This window comes from Ambystoma mexicanum, chromosome 14 (genome assembly GCF_040938575.1).
Source record: "Ambystoma mexicanum isolate Mex_15411 chromosome 14, UKY_AmexF1_1, whole genome shotgun sequence".
NCBI lineage: Eukaryota > Metazoa > Chordata > Amphibia > Caudata > Ambystomatidae > Ambystoma > Ambystoma mexicanum.
Genome location: NC_090940.1, coordinates 509,127,477 through 509,153,763, shown reverse-complemented (window position 1 = coordinate 509,153,763; position 26,287 = coordinate 509,127,477). Strand labels below are relative to the sequence as shown.

At 45.2% G+C, this 26,287-nt stretch overlaps 1 protein-coding gene across 1 annotated transcript; it reads left to right on the top strand.

The window, feature by feature from the left end:
- The first annotated feature begins 549 nt into the window (after nucleotides 1-549).
- LYSET (lysosomal enzyme trafficking factor) lies at nucleotides 550-26,287 on the top strand. Its single transcript, XM_069637739.1, has 2 exons — nucleotides 550-684; nucleotides 25,726-26,287. The coding sequence occupies exon 2, from the start codon at nucleotides 25,742-25,744 to the stop codon at nucleotides 26,135-26,137; it is 396 nt and encodes a 131-aa protein (XP_069493840.1). The 5' UTR covers nucleotides 550-684; nucleotides 25,726-25,741; the 3' UTR covers nucleotides 26,138-26,287.

Here is a 26,287-nt window from a genome sequence, read left to right as displayed (position 1 = left end):
ATCTCTTGGCTAGGCAATGTGTCTTCAAGGGGTCTCTCATATTGAAAGACCCCATCAATGCAAAATGCCTCCACACAATCTACAATGGGAGAGCTGGTAACAAAAGAAAGGAGTACTTGCAGGTTGTTAAGGGGCTGCAGACAGCCCAGTCCAGAACGCTGCGTGGGACTTCACATTAGAAAGGCAAAAAAGACCGAGCCTCATAGCGTGTGCATAACTGGTTACGGGAGGACAGGATGTTAGCCTTTCATATTCATTTTTTTTCTTTTTTGTAAATGGGGCCAAGCCAGACATCACATTGGTTATAGGGCATACTTGTGTGCGGAGGCGACGCAGTTCCACAGATCGTCTCATGGTGGCGTGATTGCATCGTCTGCAGACACGCGAGTCTTTCTTTAGTTTCCATTTCCTTGCCTGACGGTCTGAGCAGCGGAAGCGTGACACCCATATACAGCTGTTTACTTTTTGCAACTTATGCAGTATTTTGTTTCCGGCGCTCCATGTTACCGGAAGTTTTCGTGTCCCGGAAGGTAACTCTGAAGAGTGAGAATTCAAGCTGTTGGCTGTACACCCGGAAGTGTGAAATAATAAGAAGCCGAAGTTGGAGCCGGCGTGGACGGTTTGGTTTTGGACAATGAGCGAAGGAGGTAGTGGGAAGAGCTGACGCAGGCGGCCTGCTTTTCGGTAAGCGCGCGGAAGACTGGTGTTGTGCTGCGGCGGTAGAGTTGAAACTATTTAAAAAGGTTGTCTCACGAAAGGGCGTATTTCAAGAGGTAGAAAATGCGGTGTGGTAACAAAATGATGGCTTTTGAACCCGCAGACCTTGTTTCCAATACCGATTTAGGAAATTTACCAATATTACAATCCTGTGTGAGTAAACGAGTTTATATATGGCTCAGATAGGTAAGACCTTTGCAATTAAAATGCATGATTACCGATTAAGGAAAGACCTATATTGGTACAGTTTTGGAGTCCATGCAGTAAATGAACATAATGTATTCTGGGACTGCGCCCATCACCACTTCGTGCAGGGCCTTGGTTGTTTGGGTAGGAGGGGAATGGGTTATTTGCGCAGAACCTCATGTCGACCAAGCCAGATCTCTTCAAGGAATCCAATCTTGGTGATTTGCTTAAAGCGCTTTGAGAACCCAAGGATGATGACAGAATTGTATATTTGAAATATTTCTGTGATGGTGACACTGCATGAAATCCGTCTGAGCAGGTAATGCAATTTGAGCTCTGTGCTGATTTTAATTCGTCACACCACAGGAAAAATGTCTACATCGCCGCAAGATTGGGTCGGGGTGTGTGAGTAAGAAGGGCAGCCCAGCTCAGGAGCAGACCTTGGAGACTGCTGGGCTTGCTAGCCTGAGAGATTTCGGACCTCAACGGAACGGCGCTCAGACGAGAGAAACTTTGCGGTGCACAGTTCCACCGTGTTCCGCCGAGTTGGTTTCGGCACTGCATGCAGCTGAACGCTTCTCAGAAACCACTCTCGCCTTAGTTTGAGCATCTGGAGGGTTGCCGGGGTTGAGCACAGCCCGCAGGCAATTTGGTGGCTCTCAACTACCTCTCTTTCGTTTTTCAACCTCGCTCTCCACTGAAATTCTACTTCTGCACACACAACCTAACTTGCCTCCAGAATTGTTATACCGGTGACGATCTAGGTTGCTGCTCTCTGCGCTTTAAAAAGGAACCTGCACGTATTTTTTTTAACACGATGGCAGCACATTCTATTATGACTGAATGTTTTGTTGATTAGAATCGTTTTTCGTGTTTTTCATTTGACTGCCTCCCCACTGCTCCGGTTACTTAACAGTGCTGTGTATTCTCCTAAAACAAAATGAGTCCCACATTAACAACATTTCGAGTTAAAATCCATGTTTTGATAATTTGACATGCAAAAAGGTTTGTTTTTTTATGGTTTCGAATTTTCACAAGCATAATGACTAGCTTTAGGTCTGCGCTAAACTGGTAGACTATAGGCAGAAAACCTAATCACTGCTTCATTGTGTTTCTTTAAATAATGTTTAAAAGGCATACATATTGCACACATTCACACAGCACAGAGGCTTGTCCAGCGTGGCATATTGAGCCCTGTCTGGTGCATCCGGACCATGGTTTGAGGAACAGTATAACCACATGGCATACCAGACAAATAATAATGTAACCCGTGTATTAGCACTGCAAAGGCAGGATGTCTCAAATTATTAACGGTGGTGAGGGAGGGAGGGATAATGCTAGCATGACACAGGATATGGGTTAAAATCACACCAGAACCAGACCTTTTGCACAAACTTTCACCCCACACCAAAGACGGTATCAACCACCTATTCGCGCACACCTTGCTTCAGATTCACCGCTTCAAGTTTTGAGGGCCAGCACCACCGGAATTTTGCAGGCACAATGATAATCCTGAAAGTACAGCATGACTTTCAAACTTGGTGTACTTTGAATTCTGGTACTTGTAGCGTTTGATTACAAGATTTGAACTTTTGACTAAAAAACCATGATCCTTTTGCCTGTCATGGTTTTATATGGGTTTAGATATTTGCAGGCAGGGTAATTGTGTATTGAGTGATTTGTGTACTCTGCAAGTATTAGTTAAAACCAATGTACATGTGGTTTAATGCAATAGTGCCGCTTCATATATAATGGTGACTATTCTTAAACTGCACAACACATGTTTCTCTTGGCTTACTCAAAGCAATACTATTTGAAAACGATACTGACTCAAACGTGAAATAATTAACATTGGAAAATGTAGTTGCCCATTTTTGTCTTGGGTGTGTGTGTTTACTTAAAATAGGATTCCATCCTTATTGATTAGTAACCATCAGTTTATTTTGCTCACTCTTCTGAACTTCCATACGAACTCGACTATTTATTGAAGTGCGTGGGGGCAGGGGGGATGTTACTATTTTTGGATAGAAGTCCCAGCTGCACTTCAGGCCCTTTTGTTCTCAGGGAAGGTAGCCTTATCCCAAAAATTCAAGCATGGGTTGGAGGGATGGCCAAAACAGAACTTAGTGTGTGAATAATGTGTTATTACCACAGGCATCAACTTTATCGACCATGAAGGGATGAACGTCTGGTACAGCCGGGTTTCAAAAAATGGCCTGCAGGGCTGTGTTAAGCTCACTGACATCATAAATTGGCCATCCACAGCAGGTAATGTTGTGTGGACATTTCTGTGTTCAAGATCGGTTGCTGTTGCCTTTGTATTTAATATTGAAATTGTCTGCTATCTTGTAAGATCATCAAATTTAGTTCTATCCCTGTCTTGATTAAACTTCTTCTAATTCCGTTTTCAGTGATGTGAATACACATTGAAAATAATAGACCCTAGGACTGGCCCTTCTGAAATGCATGCTGACGACTTTCTCCTGTGCTGCACTGCCCAACGTCTGGGATTCACCTGCCTGTGTGGTGGTAGCTCTTACAATTCAGAGAGTTGATGAAACCTCTGGGGGATGTGGTCATCTGGGAGAAATGTTAATGATTTTCTTGCTTGGAGATCTTAACCAATGACATAGTAGTGGACAGGGTTTTATTGGTAAATTGGTCCCAGGACTAGTTCTCCGGTACCAGCATCCCTCTTTTGTTCATCAATTTCTCTGTCATGGATAACCTACATCTGACTCATATTTTTTATTTGCCAACCAATTCACTTTGTTTCTCGTAACTTCCAATCAGGGACCTTTTGGCCTAATGTTTCGTTATGTCTGATACTTGGTACATTTTGATTGAAGTACTTCAATTCCAATATCTTACCATCTTTGTGTCCAACTTTGATCATCAACCGTATTGTAGCGTTTTACAATTTTGACACCTGGGAAGCAATGAATGTTTGCTTGGTAACATCCAGTATTTTAAGTAAATTTTTCAGTCCTGCCATACGTTACTATTTTGGTAGTTTATTACTGCATTTATGTGCGCCTTCACACACAACTTTGCGGGTATATTGCTGGTCCCTGCAACAACTCGTAACAATTCTAGTAACTTTTACGTTCTCATTCATGCCTTTATCTTGCCACCATATCACTTCTCTAACGTGCTCCAGAGCCACATTCTTGTTCCTTGAAATTAGCATCACGATATGACACACTCTGATTATTTTTTTAATATCTTACCTTTTCAATGCATTTCTATCACTTGGGCGGTTATTATTCCTAGTTACTGTGCCACATTGTTTACATGTGATTTCACACGCCTCAGACGTGACATCAGCACGCTGTAACGTCACTTCCGTGACGTTTATGTTTATATTCAGTGTTTTGGTATGGCAATTCTTTTTCCATACAGCACAGGACGCAGGGTTTGGGCCCCTTGATTAGTTCATTTACCGTTTTTTTTTTTTTTTTTTTTTTTTTTATGGTTAAGACTCACATTTTCGCATGCTAGCGTATTCTATCTTTAGGGCTCATGCACACTAAAACGACTGCATGAATAATCTATTATGCACTATCCCTGGTGACGGAGGCTCATTATGGCAATAACGTACTTTGGCATTAACTCCTTTTTCTTCTCCGCGAATATTTCACTTCCTAAATCCTATTGATATATATTTGGCCAAGTGATAGATGCTCAATAAAGAAACAATGTACTTTGGCACCAACTCCTTTTCCTCGCAGAGAACACTCCATTTCATGAATCCATATAAAAGTAAGCTTACATTCAGAGCTTTAACATGGCACTTCTGGCCATCAATTATCTAATGTGGACACCTCATTTTGGTCCTAGGTATATATTTTCTGCTTGATGAACCCACTGAAGGGTATCGTTTGTCAACCCACGAATATTTTCTCACGCAATTGTGCAGACTTTATCTAATAACTCAAAGAGGGAGTCCCTATGGGACTAGTTTCCATTTACAGGTATGCTTCGCACACTATATATTTCACATCTCACTGTCAATCTAAGTGATTATTCCACTCTTCATGATTCCTCTTATACATTACCATGTTTGTTCTACCTTTGCAGAAATTGGGTATACTGAAACAAATTTAGGGTAAGAGTGTTATACTTGTCCTCCATTGATTCACCAAGACGACTACCATTAAAGATCATTTGTGTTGAATCACTTAATTACACGGGTGAAATTGACAAATGCATATATCTATCTTTCCCAATATCAGAACCAGGTTGCTTTAGGTTCATTTCTTTAATTTCACATTTGACTGGGTGATCCTGGGGGCAAGCCTAGTCTGGCACGGTTTTTCACTTTGGGTACCATACCCTCTTTTCTAACTTCGAAATTTGAATTGGATGTATCTAAGATGAATAAGGTTTCTTACATTTTTCCTTTTCTTTCTGGTTTTCTTTTTTTTTCCTAATTTTGCTTTGTCAACATTGTGCACCATTTGCTTGACCTCACCGGCAATCCAAATTGTGGTATTGTATGTTTTTGATTAGCATTTGAATTTTATTACCATAATTTCTAACTCTTGTTGAAACTGTTGATTTGGATGGTTTTAAATTGTGTAAATTGAATGGTGTATATCATTTTTGTAACTATGTACACTTATGACTTATGTGAGATCAACACAGCCTTGAAAACGACCCATTGGTCGAGTGTCTGCTTTCCAATATCCAGAATAAACATCTTACTTCTTTGGCAACACTTTTTTGGAATACTATAATTTGATGTTGAACGTTTGTATAGTATAAGTTAACTTGAGCGTGATTCACCTTCCTACCCCCAACAATCTAGATTTCTATTACTTTCCAACTCAGGTGGATGAGTTGCGGGGTCAAGAGTGATTGCTGCCAGTTTACACTCATTGTTCCCCCTGCTTTGACACTTAATTTAAGAATGGTCACGAGCGCACAGTACTTGTATATCAAATCCACAATCTTTAATCTCTTCCATGTATATACTATGGTTGTTGTGTAATGAACACAATCTGGCACAATCCTGAAGCCCTCTAGAAAACCACTAGCGTGCCAAGGGTGCTGTTAAATCACTGAATGCTTTCCATTGCAGTGGGTGACCACAGGCATATTCAAAGAGCAGTTAAAATCAAAATTATGATGTGCAGAAAGGGTCACAATCCGTTTAAACCGTTAACTACATTTTAAACTGAAAAAAACTCAGTCCTGGCTTGACATGTCAGCAATTGGGCTCCTTGCCGTTCAATATTAAGTGTGAGTGGTGCAAGTAGGCAGTGATTGGGTGTGTTGCAGGTCTAGAGCAAGGGACTTCCATGCATGTTGGGGAGTGCTGCCTTAGGGTGCAGCGGGCAACAAAGAAGACTCGGGAATCTGGCCTATTTTTGACATAAAGCAATGTGCCCAGATATTGCAAGCAGTTAAATGGGTGCGGCGAGGGAGTTGGGAGTAGATAGATCCGGTAATCAAGGTAAACTAATTTAAGGTAAACTGTTCCATGGCAAATTAGTCTAGAATATCTCCAGAATGCAGTGTGAGCGAAACCAGTCAATTGATTTCTCCACTAGTGCAGGTGTCCATCCTTCACCACTAGTGCAGGTGTCCATCCAATAGCCTTCCTAAACCTTTGGACCAGGAAGTTGATGATCACAATAATGCAGCTATGTGCTCAATAATTCAAATGTGTATTGATAGCAATGTGATGGATGATCAAAGTGCGTCTTGGAATCTAGATTTTCAAGTGGCAATAGAGTGGGGCCTTTAGTCACTAGTTTTGCTTCACATTATAATCTGTTCCTTGATGCTTGATGAGTAGCGCTTCTAGGCGCTTTAGCTGCAATGCTGACGCTGGTCTGTCAAGTTGTTTCAAAGGTGCATGCTCCCGATGGGCAGGGATGGCAACAAGATGGCTTCCAAAGGTTCGGTGTGGTGGGTCAAGTTGGCATTCGAAACTGCTGATTTTATTGGCTTCCAGAGGTTGTCAGTTGCTCCCAAGATGTAATGCCTGCAGTCGGGTTGATTGAGATGATCCGTGGCAATGGGTCGAGCTGACGTCTGGAGGCTGGAAATGCAGTAATCTGTTTGAATGCTCGTAGTGCAAAATACAGCAGTGCGGGTCCTGTCCGGTTGCAGACCTCTCAATGCGATTGGAAAAAAGCAGCCCAAGCTGCTTGTAGATTGCTGGGTGACCCAATACAGGTTCTCTGGGGGGGTCATTCAGTTCTGCACTTTCACTCCAGGAATTTAGCTGGCACCTACAGGTGCTCCTTCACCTCCAATGCAGTCAAGGTTCAGTGCCTTAGACAGTACTTGGTCCATATCACTTCACCCCAATTGTTCCCTTAGAATAGCTAGGGCCCAGGGCTCTCCTCTTCCTTGGATACCTCCTGCTTTCACATCCATAGCAGAGGACTATTCCCCAGCAAATTCTGTGAATTTCTCCTTATGAGAGTCCAAAGGTTAATCAAATCGGGGATTTTCTCTCCTTTTTAAAGGGAAATTGGATTGGCTCAAAATAAAACCTGTTGTAACAGGCTGGATTGGATCCCCTTACAAGTGTCCTTTGCCTTCTGACCTCACACTGTGGCGATTCACAAGGTGTTGTCACTTCTCCCCTGGGGCGGGGCAGGAGGGCTTGCCCTCGAGGCTAGGGAGGTGCAGCCCCCCCCCCCAAATATAGATGGTTCAATGCAGGATCACCTCATGGGGGTGGAGGGGAGAACTACCTCCCTGGGGATAAGGATGATTTCCTAGGCTACAGCCCAATGAATGTTGCTACGCCCCGATATTACTGTCACACCCCTGGAGTAATACACAACTCCTTCCTAGCCACAGAAACCAAACGTAGTGACCACCCCCCCCCCCCCTGGTTTGCACGAGCCCATGACTTGAATATACAGGTACCGCGAGGCAGTTGAAGGGGGCGGTGGGGGAGGGAGAGGGTTAGGGAGAGGTTGTGGTTAGGGTAACCAGGAAAAGGTTTAGGGTTTCTTTGGCATTGGATGGATAACGTGGAACATGGGGAAAGTAACATACAAGATTCCACGAACATATAATGATCACAATTCTGATTCCTTAATTCCGAGTTACTCCTAGTTCCTGTCACACCCTGCTTCCTCCTAACATCGCAACAAACTTAAGCACATGTAATTTATAATGGCCATGAATAGCTAATGTAGTGCATACAGCATAAGACAGAATACACAGACTTATGATAATCATATCGATACAGCACTTGCAGAGTGGTGCTCTTAAATCCCTCTTGAGAAAATTTCTTGAGATTGAGTCACGAGGGGAGACATAATAAACTAAACAGAAATATTGACAAGAGCAAGCAGCACATACAACATAGCTTTTCTCTTCTTGTCGTTGTGCTGATTCCAGCGTTATATTCTCCAAATCCGCATTGGAAGTGACAGAACAGTATTGAAGTTCAACAAGCCTCCTCCCCGAGCCGGGGAAAAGTTCTGCGCCCTGACAGCGGCGCGATACAAGAGTCAAACAGAAATAAACATGCCCCTGTATGTTTTTTGTAAGATTCTGCCAGAATTAGCTTTGCGCACTCTGAGCGGCGTGCGACAAATGCCGCCTGAGTTTCAAACGTGCACACACATTCTCAAGCACTTGAGGGCTGGTTGGGGGGGGGGGGGGGGGGGAGCTCCGCCACACCACCCCAGGCGTATGCTGACTTTGTGTTGCACGGGCCACCGTCCTAGCCTTTATTGCCCCTGAAAGGCATTGGATGTCGAGCGCTTAACATCACTGCCGGTCCAGGTTCAGAGAAAACAAACTCTGCATCCGTGCTCCTGCTCTCCTCGGCCCACAATCACCAACCGGCAGCATGGGCCGAGGAGGAAGTTAAATAGGCTTCTTAATGTAACCCAGCACACCTGTACCAACTGTCCTGAGAATCATGGGAAGTGTAGTACCCCCCCTTTATACCGTAATAGTAATTCCAATGCTGCCAGACAATGCAACTCTTCATACCAGCAGAGCAGCCCCTATTTCCTTACAAGAACTCCACCTCTGCCTGACACGCTAACTAATGTACTCTTATCCTATGTCTGCCTATCGACCACCTTGTACTAACTGTCATTAGATTGTATGTCTTTACTATGCTTGTATGTATTTACTCTGCTGTAACTACCTCTAAGTCTCCGGCGCCCTGTTACCCCAGGGTTCGGCACACACGGTACAAATAAAGAAACTAAACAATTCCTTAGCCCTTTCTAACTTCCAGAGCCACTACATTGAAAGCCAGCCTATGTTTTGTTGTAACATGGGCCCCAAGATCAAAAGAACTAGGATGAGTAAGAATACAGGCGACATAGAGATCAATGACTTCTTGTATGAGGTGGCCCCAAGGAGGTATGCAGATTAAGTTGATGACCAACAAGAAGGACTTGTGTAATCCGCATGGGTGGAACTGGATACGAAGTATAAAAATGAAGAAAGGATTGTTGGATGTGGGAAGCCCGTCCGCGCAGCTAAATGCAGCCGTGACGGGCAGCACAGTGGTGGTCGGTGCAGCAGTATCCAGTCCTGAGGGGAAACGCAGGCAGCGTGCGAAGTCTCAGAGCGGGATATTGAAACACGACCGGTGGCTGTGGAAAAGCAGAGGGCGGCAAGAGGACGCTAAGGAAGGTCTCCACCCACTGAATGAAGGTGTATTTAATCCCGAAGACTTTGCAAAACCACAAGTGCAGAGGAGCGAATCCCTTTGAGCCGGAGAATTGTCTTGGGCCCAGGAAGTCCTGGCAATGTACAAAAGCCCCGTAAGAGGTACAGGCGAACCGGAGGGGACCCAGAGGCTAATGTAACTTTTTCCCGGGCCAGTATTAGCAAGTATGTTCATGGGCATAACGAAAGAAGGGTCTGGGACCTCGGCAGTGAGCGGGCTAGCATCATCTTCCTCTGTGCAGCGGTAGTGGGGAAACCTCTGTTCACCAGATAAGGGTCTGGAACCTCAACAGTGGGGAAAAACTGTACCAAGCAATAGCGGGTGAAGGCAGTCCTTCTCCTGCTATCCGACAAAGAGCTGTGATAAAGATGCCAGGGGAAGGGAGTTCTTCTCCCACCGGCCAGATTGTGAAATGAACCAAATAATACCGGTAGAACGAGGTCGTTCTCCTGGTACAGTCTTAGAACTTGTGTTGAAGCTGCCATAGGAAGAGAATACTTCTCCCTGGCCTTGTGGTGAACTGTACACAGTAACACCAGTAAGGTGTTGCAGCTGTTGGAATGCACACAGGATATTTAATTTTCCCCTGTGGCACTGCAAGGCAGGAGCTGATGATGCCTGTCGGCTAGCTCAGCAAAGGCGCATGCTTACACTGCAATTGTGGCATGGAGAATTTATGAAGGTTTTGGTTTGATTTGCAGGCCTGGTTTTCAGAAACAGAGTTCCTTTCATCAATTTATATTAATAAAAATCAAACCAGTTTTCTATGAATTTCTTCCATGTATGGAACTGCAACCTGATACTGGATTGAATATAATGTAATGGCCCGGAACAGAGTCAACATGAGAGAGGCCACAAACTAAACAGGATCACGGATACCAGCCGGAAGCAACCTGCAATAGGTTTCGGGAACAGGTGCATGTTAAAGGTTCATTAAACAACGATAATATACGACTGGCGCACAAATGGCCTGAAACGGAAGAATGCAGCTAAAACACAGATTGTAACTTTTAGAATAGTTCCTATGACCTTACTTGAAACTCTGATGAATTCCTTCCCAGATATGTATTCCCTGAACTCTTGGAGATTATTTTCCTTAAGGGGGCTTCTCAATGCGTGGCAACCATGAACAGTGGCTAGTAAAACGGATGCGCCCTTTCAGCTACAGTCAGACATTTAACGTTGGGTCACAGAAGAACAATTGGTATCTTAGCACTGGATCCACTGATAATGGGGTGTGGGGGGCGAGGGGGGGGGGGCTTAAGGGAAGGGACGTTGCCAGCCCAATGGTGAAATTCCTTCTGGGGTCAGGACTTTTTTCGTCCTTCGCTTAATAAGCAGTGTACTCTTACGGCAGGGTGGGTGCGGGGCTGGACTGCATGTTCACCCCTCTAGAAAACGGCCACCCTTTCAGTCACCCCAATGTCCCTTCTAATGAGATGCTCGTCCCTGCTGGATCTGTCTAATTGCCGACACTGCACAACTCAGTAACAGAACATTGCAGGTTTCTGTCCCTCGCCGTCCACTCGCCTCCCCTTCACACGAGTCATTCAGAGCAGACACAAGGCAGGACCCTCGCTTAACGGTGCCTCTCGACACCACCAAGCTTTCACTCCAACCAATCTCCCTTTTTCATGCTCCTTCTCAACATACTCTCTTCCTCCATGTGTGTTGATGTGAGGGTTCACAGAAAAGCCCAGGTGATGATCAGATGCAGAGAACTATAATATACATTTACATTAAACATAATGCATGCTTACCAGGGGCCAAATGTTCAAGTTATTATCCAGCCATAAAGTCACTTGCCACCTCAATTCTATAAATGCACACAATTGCTTATTCACCAAGAGTCAAATATCGCTAGCTAGTGGCGAGTGCACATTTTGCACCCTGTGCTTACAATAAACCCATTTATTAAGACTACCGTTTAGATACTACAAAACCATTGCTTTTACCAACTACCAACGCATTGATGTCTTTTTAGTTGACTGCTGTTAGAAAATGTGTGTTTTTTTTTTTTTTTTTTTAACACTACACCCCACCCATGCCAAAACCTATGTTGTGATTACCACCGTGTTCTAATAGCCATACAGACCTCGAGAGAGGCCATTGTTTGGGTTAATGACTCTTCCCCGACTTATGGTCCGAGTTGAAATGGTAGCTCATAAGCCCCCAATAATGGGAAACGTAACACAAATACTGTACCCTTGCGCAGAACAAAAATCCTGACCCTCACTATGCTGACTAAGGGGAGCTGGGGTTTCGGGGGTGTCCCCCTCTCCCCTTTGTCAGTGTAATGGGGGGGGTGTCAGGGGTTGCGGCTGTGTCCCCCTGCTTCCATTAGCTGGTATCGGGGGGACAATAAAGGAAAAAAATATTTTTAAAAGGATCTTGCAGTGTCAGTTCTGGCCCACTTTGCAGGAGAGAACTGTCGCTGCAGGTATAGAGGAGTGTGCCACTGAAAATGTAAGTGGGTAGAGGGGAGGTGAGTAGGGGGATGCAGGGCAAAGTCATCTATGTGATCACCGCACTGTAATGGAACTCTACATTTTGAATGTAGACGTCATGGGCAGCACAGTGATCACATAGATCCAATAATGCCCTCCCTTGGTCTATATGGCTGTATTTCAGTCTGGCAATATATCCTGCAAAGTTCAGGTTAGCTTTGTCATAACAATTGTAAAAGGAGATATTTCTCCTGACTTTATTTCCCTCTTCCTTATGTGTGACATAGGTTTTGTTAGTCTTTCCCTCCCTCATTTGAAAATATCTGACCATATGCCACTGGTTCTTTGATTATGCACTGGAAATAGGAGGCAGGAAAGGATGGTGGTAGGTGTGTGTGGGGACAGGGGGTGGTAGGATGCCAGGATACCCAGCATCTTAGTTTAACTGAATTAGTGTTTTTGTGTTTATATACTCTGGTAGGTTAGAAGAAGAACACATACTTGTATTTTCCATCTCACTTCTGCTGTTTATTAAATGAAAGGTGAAACGCCTAGTTTTGCCTATGCTGACTAAGGACGTTCCCTATCTTACAGAGTGAAGTAAGTTGCTTGTCAGTCGTCGGTGAGAGTCCAAATCAAGATCAGACCACTGTCCTAACTAACCTATCCTAACCCTTCCACTATTGGAACAGCAAAAGAGAATGACTCCATCCTCCTGTGAGCTGGTTCTGCACCAAGTTCAGCTCGGGCCTTTTTCCGCCTGGCACCATGACGAACCAAGCTATGTCGATTTCATCAGTGGATGAGGTTTTTGAATTAAGCGGGACGGAATGTTCTGATAGGGGGCTTGCTGACATCTCAGTAAAGAACACCTACCGTGCGAACTGTGCCTGTCCTCCTGTGCACTGTGAAATTGGGAGAAGGCTCTGCGCCCAACTCTAAAATCGGGCTTCTATCAGACAAGTGAAAAAGGAAAGGACTGTGCTGATTTCATTATCTTAACTGGAGCCTTTCACCTGAGGACTTCATACAGGAGCTATCTGATCCTCTCGTGCCTGGGATCTAAAACTATCGAACAGGTCGCCATGGCACTTACAAACATTTCTGTACCTGATTGTTTTAGGTAAATGGACGATACTTTGCCTGCATTGACTCAAGCTTCCTCCAGTTGCCCCGTTTCCTCTATTAATGACTCCCCTATTTTGGCAACTTCACCACTTGAAGCCCAAAATAATTAGAACAGGAACGAGGGGGAAACTATGTGCCTGGTACATTCTATGCCTGCATCAACGTTTGAGCTGACTTCTGATGACTTACCAACGACTTTACTAAAATCTGATTCACCGCCGTTGGTGTTGGACACCATAGCCAATTACTCTCTCGCTCTTCAAGAGTCCTGTAATTCTGAACATCTTGATAGCACACCTTGTTGTACTGTTGTAACATTGGTATGTCTCTGTTCGACTGCTTCAATTGATTTGGCAAACAATAGCAGTTCCTCAGCAACCATGTTCAGCATCTTGAAAACGCTGCTTACGAGACTTGTTTGCTAATTAATTGCTAATAAGTTGTATTTACAAGAACTACAGCTCTCTAAAACAATGGACATGGTGTATGGGTCATCGAGGGCTTTTTTTTTTCAGCCAGGAACCAACTCGGATTGGCTCACGTTTGCATGAGATGCATTTATGGCACATCTCCCACCTTTGAACACTCGCAATGCGATTCCATTGGGTGACCCAAGGCTGACTGAAACTGATCAAATACTTTTATATCTGCCTCCTGGGAATGGCCTTAAAAGGCGTCCTGGTAGGGTTGTTGGCCACGCTCTGATGTATAAACCATTAACTAATAAGAAAAAAGGAATGGGCTTATTGGCAGCAGCAGCCAGTGGGAACCTTGTGGCACAAGCACTGGCGGCACCCCTAGCATTATTTCTGATTGTTCAATTTCATGTTAACGAACAAACCCTTATGACTACTAGTAAGGCTGTAATTTCGTCTGTATTCTATTTGGGGATGCGAATGATGTAATCTTACTGATTTTGAAAATGATAGCCCCCCCCCCCCCCCGGACCATCTCTTGTGTTCTGCTGTTAAGTTGCCTACCACTCTCCAACCTGATCCAGGCTGAAATGACGAACTGTAGTAACAATAACAGTCAGTTGGCTTCCACTTTGAGCTATAATGGAAAACCCACTGTCTGCTCTTCTGCCCAGACTGAGCCGGGGATGGCCTTGGCGTGTCCTGTAAAGATGTTAGGCTTCCTATATCGGAAACTGGGATTGGCCAGAGTTGGCAAGAACAGGCCAGTCGATCCCAATTACAGGACCATTGCACTTTGCCTTGCAACCTTGAAATTAAGGCTCTCTTAATACAGTGCCTCCTCTGTGATGACAGCGGACATTATTTAAATCTGGCCCGATTATTGGATTTATTTCACTGAATTATGGTTCTTTGATTTATACGACGCAAAGAAATTAAAACGGTGGATAGTTGCGAAAAAGTACCTGCTAACATGACGGTTTATTTTATTACTAATGACACCATGACCCATATCCTACAATATAGTGATTAATATAGGCAGCTAGGATATGAATAAACGTCTATTGACTTTGAATATGGTAGGAGATTCCAACCGTAAAATTCAATGGGTTTCGCTTTTTTTTTTTTTTAATCAATCGGGGTGGGGGGGAGAATAAAGTAAAATATTTCACACAAAGGCCTAGAGCACACTGTTTGGGTTCAGAGTTGGTAGAGGCACTCGGTGGAGTCTGCTGATGTTATATAACAGTTAATTGACTGAAGTAGGTTGGTCAAGCTTCTTCTTATCTATCCCCCAACCCTAGATAAGCGGCTCACCAGCACTGTCTATTGCCAGGCACCTCAGAAAGGATTAGATGGTATGGTTGGAGGGCAAGTAATTTTGAGTTTTACGAAAGAAAAATCAATTTAACCACTGACCTGTCATAATTTGTGTGATAACAATTCGGTATATCGCCATGCATAAGACCCCCTTTTGGTCCCCTTATGTGTTTTCTGGAGATACCAACCACCAGAGCCAGGTAACAAATTGGTAGCTGCACTTAAGCCCTGACACATTTCAACTCTTGTACCTAACTTGCCTTATGGAGCAGGGATGGATGATGCTATGTCAGGGGAAGTGAAGCATTGGGCTTGGTTGGCCAGGCTGGTCGCACAAAGGGGGAAAAATTGGTATTTGGCTTCAGATAACCCACTAGGAGTGCAGCTTAATGGCTGGAATACTTGCAGGCTTACCATTATATTTGAGCAAGGTGGGTTTATGGAAGAGCTTGATCAGTATATAATGGTGGGATTACAGGAGACTTGGCTTGGGGATCCAATAGTGGTGGATGGCTGGCATTCTATACAAAAGCCGACTGTTGAGGTCCCTCGTGGGGGAGCATTCCTTATGGGTGCTAGAAACTATTGAGTATGGTGGAACTACCTTGAAGCTCCCCCAATATTCTTATTGGAAGGATTTTCCTACCAATGGAAAAGGGAAGCAGAGGTGGTCGTTATTCATATCTACAACACCGCATATAGACAGCCCCACGATTTGGTGTTGATTGAAATTGAGTTTCTCATTTGCAAATTGACACCTTGTGCATTTTGAATAGTGTTCAGAATTTTAATTCTGATTCCTAGTGCCCTCAATCTTTCGGACCATCAGGACCTGTATCAGCAGCTGCGGGCAAAGATTTGCTTTCCCATTCCTGTAAGAGAGGGATTGAATGGGCTAGCTTGCTTACTTCATTCATCTGGGTTCTCTATGGATAATGGGTTTTCCCCACCGCAGTGCACTCGCATCAGCCCTAAATCTTATAGTATTCTAGACTACGACTTTAATTAATGATTACTATCTGGTTAGTGACATGGGCGTATTCCTACGGTCTGAGAGTGATCACACGCCACTTGTTAAGATTTTGAACTCCACTGTGATGACCCTTTAATCTGAACACAGCGATGGACTTGGGTTTAATCCTTCCTGGAATCTCATAACCTGGAACGATCGAAGGTTGGGTGAGGCCTCCGCCTATATTCAAGCAGGCTTGGGTTCCTTTATAGAATGCGGTGAATTTAGGTGTACGGAAAATCCCGCTGATTGCACGGCTGAAGCAATCTGGTATTTTAGGGAAGTCATTGTGACTGCCATTCCCACCATCAAGAAAGGTACTAGCCCGAAGTGGATTATCTACTCTTCGCTCAGTCACCGTCATTTTTTTGGCGCAGTAATATTAATCAAGAGGAGTGACATGTGCAGAGAAATGCGAGACCTGGCGGCTATGGACTTGGCCAAGCCGAGCACGCGATATGCTTAAATAAAGTTTAACCCTTGTTTAAGCCATTTACGATACATTGGTATAAAACTGAGTGTTCACGTTGGCAGGCATTGTTTGGTTTAGCCTTTGAGAACAATGGACGAGAATTTGAGGGTGCTTGATGGTTACACCCCTGCAATACGAGCTATCTCTGATGCCTCGGAAACTGCCTGGTTGAAGTGTGTCTCTAAAACTTTGGGAAGAAGTGAATTAGCCTCTGTTGCATTGGGAACATTAATGGTAAATTGGAAGTACATAAACACCCAACGATCTATTGAGGTAAATTGATGGTAGCAAATCCTTGTGGGCCCTCGGCCCAGATGGTATTTGTAGCGCAGTGATTAAGAACAACCCTAGACTGGCTCTCTCACTGGATTGGTGATTCCCAGTTCATCCCTTGGTCTTGGAGAAACCGTTGTTATCCCCATCCCCATCTGGGAGAAGGGCGATCACCTTGATCCTGGCAATTTCGCCTCTTAGCCATGCTTGACGCTTCATCGAAAATCTTTGCCTGCCTTTTATTGAACAAACTTTGGGCATGGGCTGAAGCTTCCAAGCTCATTCTGCTAAACCAGTCAGGCTTCCAGTGGGGGCTTAGCATGACAAATTGCCTCTCCTTGCTAACTTGTCATCCAACAGGCATGGCTTATTCGCCAATGTCCTCTATATGCAGTGTTTGTTGATTACATCCCGGCAGGACTGTTCGCCATGATAATCTCTTTACAAACCAACACAAGTCTAAAAGTCAGATTTGACCAACCGGGCAGGAACTCTTGCACAGAGTGCGGATTAAAGCCGGGATGTATCCTTGCGCACCTCCTTTTCTACTTGCACTTAGCTGATATGAGTGGCCTTGGTCAAACTGATTGCCCCAAAACTGTTACTTTCCTGGATTGTGCACGCGGATGATATAGTTTTACTGGACCTTGCTTCATCTGGTCTACAGGTCTCCTTAGATCTGCTAAAAACGTTCTCGGATTCCCACCATCTCAACACCAGTAAAACTAAGGTTATGGTGTTAACCTCGTGGTTGCAAAAAAGATGACTGCAACTTGGCACCTCGGTTGGTAACACCCACGAGGTAGTCGGTGAGTATAAATACCTGGGAATCTACTTGATTGCAGACTACGAGGTACTGGTCACCTGGACTATGTCAAGCTAAAGTGCTCTCAGGTTATTGGGTGCCTTGGAAGATTGGCCCGTCCTGGTGGTGGGTATTCTTTGGGGATCCTGACTCTATTATATCTGGCCAAGATTCTCCCCATTATTATGTATCTGGCAATGCCAATCGAGTAGCTAAAATGGCCACACTAAGAGGATGTTCCGCGTTCTGACTCGTACCCTTGTTGAGATGATCTACCTCGAGTTTGGCATTGATTCCTGTTTGGCGAGAGTCCAGTTGACTTGCTTGAACATGTATTGGAGACTCGCCAACGCCCAGACTGGCACCCTGAATTTCCTTATTTTTTTATACTAGGGCTACCTATATGCAAGACAGTACACTGCTTCTTGTTGGCACTGTTGCTACTAGACGGTTGGCTTTGGCTCCAGGTGATCCGCCGAGTTGGACATTTTCGCACTATAAAGCTGCTGGCATTGTATACTCTTGTTAAGGTGAGCAGTATATAATGAATCTGGCCACTAAATCCAATAGCAGATTATTTGTTGAGTATATTCTGAATCGGGAGTACGTTCCAAAATATATCAGGCAGTTTGTGGGTAACACCTTGGTCTGGGATTACCTCAAATTAACATTAAGTGACCTTGGAAATTACGGGTGCTTGGAATGATATTCCAAGGCCGTTTTACGGTTTTGCCGATTGTGTGGCACTAACCAACTTGAGTCAACATTTGCTAACTGGCTGTGAAGCTCTGGAAGGCAGTGAGGCTAAGGGCCCTCATGGTAGCAAGCTTGGGCTGTACTAATGTGGGGAGGCCCTTTGGGTGATGATTATGGCGGGTAACCATGAACCCTCTATTGTCTTGGTGATATTCTGGAAGAAAAGTTATCCTGGAGGACTGTAACTTGTATTAATGTAATGAGGGTTTGGAATGGTGGGATTGGCCTGAGTAGGGCACTCTGATAACTGACGAATTGCATTGTAGAGACAGTGTAGAGGTAGTAATTTATTGGTTTTCTTTTTACTTCATAATGAATTGGTTTTTATGTTTACATATAATTGTGATTTTATGGATGTGTATTAAGTGATGAATCGTAAAAGGTTGAATAAACCAAATGCCAAATAATAAATCAAATTTAAAAAAGATCATGTACCAAGAAGATGCTGAGCATTGTTTTCTTGTATTACTGCATTTAAATATTACCAAAGATAATTATAGTTTTTACAGCGGTTCTGCAAGATTTTGAGGGTGCAGCGCATTCGGTTTAGAGTCTTTTGGAATCTGTTTAGTTTTATGCGTCAGGGCTAGTGTCGGTTTCAGTTGACCGATCTATGCTGTGGTCACCAACCTTTTCATCTCTTTGAATTTCTTAAATATTTGAACATTTATACAGGTACATAGCTCAATGAGGGAGTAGCCCAACTTTCCTTTGTCTTCAATAAATATTTGTACAAAAAGGGTCCCAACTGTGTGTAAGTGGCTAGATCGGTTTGGCTGCTGCAATTTTGAACTGGTTTAAAATGTTTGTTTTAGAGGTGGGGGGGGGTATGTAAATTGATTATTGTGGGATCGTTTGCTAAGGATTAGAGCTCCAGCCGGAGCTACTAGTTCGGGATACACCATGGCAAGAGATGCATCCTTGGAGGCAATATTTTGATTTGCAGGATCGGGATGAGCTGCTCTGCACTTGGATTTCAGACTTATTTATGAAGTTAGTTCTTGACCAGGTGCGGTAGGAGTTTAGAGTACTTTTTCTCCACTACCCCACACCCCCTCCAAACTGTTCAATGTATCCAACCAGTTGCCCATGTGCACTCTCTTCCCTTAACCAAATCTAATTTCCCAAGCACATATTTGCGTAGTGTACTATTCTACAAATCTGCCTTCCTTGCACTTCTGTAATGTTGCCATGGTCCGCTGAACAGGACTGACATCCACTGATACTATCAATTCATTTCCTTGCCCTCTGCTAACCCCCCCCCCCCCCACTCCCTGCCACCCCATCCCATCCTTGCATATAGCACTTAACCTACGGAAGGAAGGACAAGGAAGACTAAGGTTTGGATAACCCTGACTGGGGCACAATGCCAACTTTTGGTCTTGCCTAAGGTGCTCTGATACAACCACGATGGCAATTTGGTACTATAAGACCTTCTAACCTAGTATGCAAGTGCCTGCCATTTATTTTGTCACTTCCACAGGAGTGCGTTTCCTACCATTTCCCCCCACCCCCCCTTTTTACACTGGATATCAAAAGCTACATTGCAAGCTTTTGTCGTACAGGGAGCAGAAGTACAACCTTAACCTACACTCTCTTCCCTTTCACTCGTGGTACATCCTTAAAGAGACAAACCTCTAACACCCACCTTCAACCAGAAAACAGCAAGAGGCTTATTTGACTGGATCTGGTCTGCCCACCCGAAAATCTCTCCAGGTCGTCTCTTTGCCCTGCCCTGCCTCTTGCTCTTATCATTCTTGTGACTATTTCGATCAATATTTTATCACAAAGCACCACTGAATGTTTAAAATGCTCACTGTTTTGTAGTTTTCTTCTATTGTGAGAATTATTTTTGTTTAGTCACTTGTAGAGCATAACCAGAGGCGTTTTACCCATGGTGGCTTGGCCTAAGAAGTTTGAACACCACTAAATTAGAGGCCACCCCGATGGTCAAATAAATTGACACACGGAGCGTCTTCACGAGTGACTGTTTAGTTTATAGACTGCTCTCAGTAGAATGGTGAGGTCCGAAACATGACTACTTGGCTTTCTATGCAGAGTGGCTCTTCTGAAAGGATTCCTTTTTTGCTGTGGTTATGTCTCGTGGTTTAGAGCATTAAAGCGCTATAGGCGAAGATCCGAGGAAAAGGCCACAACGGGAGCTCTCATTTGCTCTGCTGCGAGAGCATGAGCAGGCTAGGAACAGAAGAACCCCCACCAGCCGCTGCTGTCATTGCACCGAAATGTCCATTGCTGGCTTTATTAGAAGCAAAATCGATTCTGCCTGATAAGGCACACAAGGAGTCTGCTGGCCTCACCAAAATGGCCACCCCCGTTGCCGTAGCAACATACGGCAACAAAAATAGTTGCCGGAATCTCACTGCCACGGCCTGAGGCCCCAATAGGCCCGTGGAGCCTGCCAGCCCCTCCCCTACTGCTTTAAAGGTGTAGTGGGAGGCGACTGACGGGCAAAGCCGCAAGGCGAAGGCCTGCGGAAGGCCACAATAGGAGCTCTCGTCTGCTCTCTGCTGCTCGAGGGTGCACCTAACATATCCAGGTAAGAGCCCCTCTCCTCAGTGGTTCACCATCACACTCACTCGTAGGCTCTCCAGCCTACTTGCCTGTATAGTAGCCCCGCCTGTCTCCTGTCTACCCCTGTCACGAAGCCTCAAACGAGTGCCTGTGCACCAGGCTAACCCTTCCCTCCACTGCACCCATTGTCCTGACCACCCTAAGGCAGTTAGTAGCGCCCCCCCCTGGCCTACCTACACCACCGTGCCCTTCCACATCCGGGCCACCCATTAATCTTAAGGTCCACAGCACCTACACCCTCAACCACCGAAGGATTCCACACGGAACAGAAACCTCTTCCTGCATGATGCCCAGCACTGATGAGCTGTGGCACACCGCAGGGAGCCGGCAATACCATGCAGGAGCCCTTCAACAACTATCTCTGTCCTCTCCAAAAGCAGTACAACCATCTAAACCCACAGCCCACACCACCGTGATCTCGCCCATGGATAAGGGTCACCTCTCTAACGCCACCCCTGTGATTGGCACTATTGCAGGTACCCCCCTTCCTCGCTACAACAGTGACCATAAACACTGTCTGCAGCCAACATTGCACTCACTACTGAACTTGATGTGTACTCCCCCACAGTTAATGTATGCTTCCCCCCCCCCTCCCCATTACTGTCATTGCCAATCTTCCTGTGTGCGCCACCACTAACACCAATGTTAATCATGTTAGGTCCGCCGCCACCCCTACTGCCAATGCCAAACCTGCTGTGTGCGCGCCACCCCTACTATCAATGTTAATCTTGTTGGCTGCGCCACCACCATCGACAATGTTGTTAATCATGTATGCACCACCATGGCTGCCAATGCTAATCATGTTGGGTGCGCTACTACCGATTCTAATCATGTTGTGCACGCCGGCTCTCCCAAAGGTTACCCCCTTTCGTGTCCTATCACGAACGACACCTCTGCACCTATCCCAAAAATAGAGAGCCCAAGCACGTCAACTATACTCAAGTGTGCCCTCATCAATGCGAGATCACTTCCTGCGCATGCTTTAGACATGACCTTCTCTGTGACTCTAACCTCAACCTACTATTCATCAGTGAAACATGGCTTCACGAAGCCTCTGGCCCAGCACTGACCCTTGCCCTACCCGAGGGTTACACAATTTTTAGACCAGACCGGAAAACCCAAAAAGGAGGGGGGGTTGCACTGATCGCTAAGCAATCCATCCCCATCAGAAGAATCCAAGGAGATCTAGGCCAGAACTGTGACTACATGCTCATCAAAATCAACCCCTCTCCCAGCTGTACAATCACCGCCCATGTCACCCACCGCCGACCAGGACCAGCTACAGAATTCCAAGAAGCACTCCTACACAACCTCAAGAAATCCACCATGTCCATCCTCCTTGGTGACATGAATCTCGGCCTCAATGAACCCACAGACTGGAATGCCACCTCCCTCAACAACGCCCTCGTTACACTCTGCTTCATCAAACAAGCAGTGTCGGAACCAACCCATAATAACGGTCGCACCCTGGATTGGATTGCCCAACACAACTGTCCACTATCTTTCCCAGTCATCGCCTCCATTCCCTGGTCAGATCACGCGGCTATCCATTTCAATCTTAATTACGCCAAAGTCCTGATCACCACCCAAGGGACATTGCTTCCCGCCCTTACTAGGAGCGCCAAGCAACTCACCAAGGAAAGGCTACTTCCACATCTCCAGGTTCCAGAACTTGAGCATCCATTCACTAATAATCCGGACACCCTCGCAGCCACCTACAACCTCATTATCTCCAAAGCCATAGATACCATTGCACCCCTTAAGCAAAGAAAAGCCAAACCCATCGGACAAACCAATTCATGGTTCACCCAGGATCTCCTGAAACTGTGCTCACAAAAACTTCAGCTCTCTCTGCTTGGCAAACGAAACCTAATGACGCCACCACTTGCCTTTTAAAAACATCGCAAAAAAATACAAATCTGCTATCACAGCCAAAGCTAGTTCCTTCAACTCCAGGATAGCCAACGCAAAATCTGGGTCCAGAGAAATCTTCGCAATCTTCAGAGAACTAGAGACCCCCACGTCCCCCTTCCAACCCTTTGAACAAAGACAAAGATTGGTGCAACGACATTCAAGAAGCCATGCTCAATAAACTGAACACCCTTCAAGAAAAAATCAGCCACCAAAAAGCCTTAACGCTACAACTATCCGACCTTCACCAGAACACCCCAGCCGAAATTCCAGCCTGCTCATTCCAGATGACAGAAGGGGAAGTCCTGACACATAATCGACTCGATAAAGCCTTCCAACTGTAAGGGTGACTCATGCCCTGCCCAGCTCATCAAGGACAGCGCCTCTACACTGGCACCGTTCTTCACTGCCTTCATCAATGCTTCTTTCCAATCAAACCAAGTGCCCTCCTACCTCAAAGAAGCCTGGGTGCGCCCACTGCTGAAGAAACCTACACTTGACCCAAAATCACCAGGGAACTACTGCCCATCACAAAGGTCCCCTTCGTTCTTAAGAGACAAAGCAGCATACATCCAAGTCCAGAAATACCAAGAAACTCATCATCTGCTTGGCCTCCGACAGTCGGGCTTTTGCCGCAACCATGGCACAGAAATTGCTGGCCCTCCTCCTACTCCTTGACCACTCCGCGGCATTCGACCTGGTGGACCATGACACCCTATGCCACCACCTCTCAACGGCTGGCAATTTTTCACTGCCACTGTGTGGATCCCATCCTTTCTCAGTGGTAGAGCAATGAAAGTCTTCTCAGACCAATCCTGCGCACAACCACATCTAATTAAGTGCAGGGTTCCGCAAGGGTCCTGCATCTCACCCACCCTGTACAACCTATTCACAAGGTCTCTATTCAAATACCTCGACTTGATGGGCATCACATACACCAATTATGCCGACGCTACGCAGGTCCTCATCCCCCTTACGGGCGACTACGAGACCGACCAGAAAACCCTCAATTCCATTTACACCACCATCCAGACATGGATGGCTGAAAACTGGCTCTGCCTTAACCGTGAAAAGACAAACTTCTTATCGGCTCTCCGACCACAATCAAAAAAATGGGTTCCCAATATGACTCATTTCTCATTGACAACTCTCGCATCCCGGTATCCCAGTCAGTCAAAACGTTGGGAGTTTACCTGTATTCTAGCCTCACCATGACAAGACAGGTGAATGCAATTTCATCAGCGGCAGCCTACCACTCGAAACTTATCACTGCTGCCAGGCCCTTCCTAATGCAACAAAACTCCCTCACCATTGCCAGAGCAATGGTAGGATCACGCCTAGACTACTGCAACGCGCTCCTACTAGGCACGTCAGCAAGGAACGTCAAACTTCAAACGGTGCAGAACAATGCACTTAGAGCAGCCACAGGGATCTCTAAAAGTGACCACATCTCGGCTACCAGGAAATCCATCCACTGGCTACCCGTTAAAGAACGCATCCTCTTTAAATCCCTTGCACTGACCTACAAATGTCGCTATGACACAGCAACTTGCTAACTCGCGCAAAGATTCTCTGCGCCCCATCAATCAGACCTGCTAGATCCAGCTATACTAACCGACTTTCCATTCCTTAAAGCCTCATGATTAGAGCAGGCGGCTCTAGCTTCCCAGTTCTAGCGACGACCCGCTGGAACCTGTTACCCTCCCACTATCAGAGGCATTGAATCCCACATAGTCTTCAGAAAAGCAATAAAAACGTTGTTGTTCGTGTAAACCGCCACTATCTACTACATGTGCTCCCTCCCGCTCGTCATGCCAACGTGTAAGGCATATGACCACTGTAACACTGTTTTGACCAATGTATAACGTATGTATCAACCCCACCCCCTGTAACTAAGTCACATTCTTGAAACAGCGCCGCGATGCCTCCGGGCTGCTATGCGCTTTACAAATAAACCTAATAAACGTAAACAAGACGGAAGAAATAACGTCCTTGTTGTAGTCTTTATCGATATGTTGCAGTAAGGGGTTGCTAAGGAAAAAACTCGTTAAACTTGGGGGAATTCGCTATCCATTCCATGAATGTTTGCGTGGAGTAGGACCAAAGTACACATTTCTTACGTTTATCTGCCAATGTTCCTTTTGAAAGCAGTATTTAAAGCTGAATATGCCTGGTGGAGTAAAAAGTCTTGCAAGTAAAGTGCTGGCACGAGAGCTGCCGGCACTTGGCAAGCTCAAATCCTGAGGCAGGGTCAACCTGGACTTTCCAGTCGATAAATCGAGTACTGTAACAGGAGGTAATGCGTGTATGACACCCGTTATTACAGAGCCTTGAACCAAGCAAGAGTACTGTAATGTTATATAACTTATATTAGAATGTAAGTGATGCTAATGCTGAAATCTGTCAGTTGTTGTCAAAAACCCATGTCTGCAGATGGCTACGCCCCCCACCTCCCCCAAGAAACACCTTAACGCAGCAGCAGTGGTGGTTACAAAAGGATACAAAGAAAATAATTTGCAGGCCTGTATCTTGGATGTGGGCAAGTTACCAGCCCTGGTACAGTAACTACTACCGTTTATGTAAAAGTCTATTATTTGGGCAGATGCTGCTTTGAGTGCAGCTTTCCAAACTAGATGTTTTGACCTTGTCCATTCTTGTTCACCACTCAAAGCTATTATCGCAGCTTATTTTTCGATTTCAGTTATCTGTCTAGCTTTATCGCCTTGTCATGTGCGTGCTGAGTTTTGTTTTAGAACCCAGGCTGAATTTCACTTTAACACCACCCATTTGGAATGCTCGCCACTGTTCTCAATTAATGAACTGGCTTGGATGCATGTTTTGTGCAGCTATGCCATACAGTTTTGCCATGTGGTTGATCTTTATAGTTCACAACATAGTCTTTGATGGCAGGGAAGCCTGGAAATTCTTAAGTACACCTAGTTTTGGGGGAGGAGAGCTACATATTCCGTATTTGGGATACATTATACGCCTAACCATGTCTGTCTTTCTCTTCCCTCTAAAGGCACAGAGCATGGAGAATGATGAACTTCCGCCAGAGGATGGGATGGGTCGGCGTGGGACTGTACCTCCTGGCAAGTGCGGCAGTGTTTTATTACGTCTTTGAAATCAATCAAACCTACAGCAGGCTGGCCCTCGAGCACATCCAGGAGCACCCTAAAGAACCGCAAGAAGAAACCACATGGGCACATGCCTTGAAAGTCCGACTGCTGTCACTACCTTTTTGGTTATGGGCCACTATTTTTCTAATACCTTACTTTCAGATGTTTTTGTTTCTTTACTCGTGCACAAGAGCTGACCCCAAAACTGTGGGCTATTGCATCATTCCCATCTGCTTGGCAATTTTGTGCAATCGCCACCAGACGTTTACCAAGGCGTCCAATCAGATCAGCAGACTACAGCTAATTGATACGTGAAGACCTGTCCTGGCAAACACTCGAATTGCCTCTGGAGGAAAAATCACCCCACCCCATTCCTCGATTGAAGACTTATGAAAAAACTATCTTGTTTTAAGGGCAGTGGTCACTATGGTCGATGTGTATGTTCTTGCAGTGGAAGGCACGCAG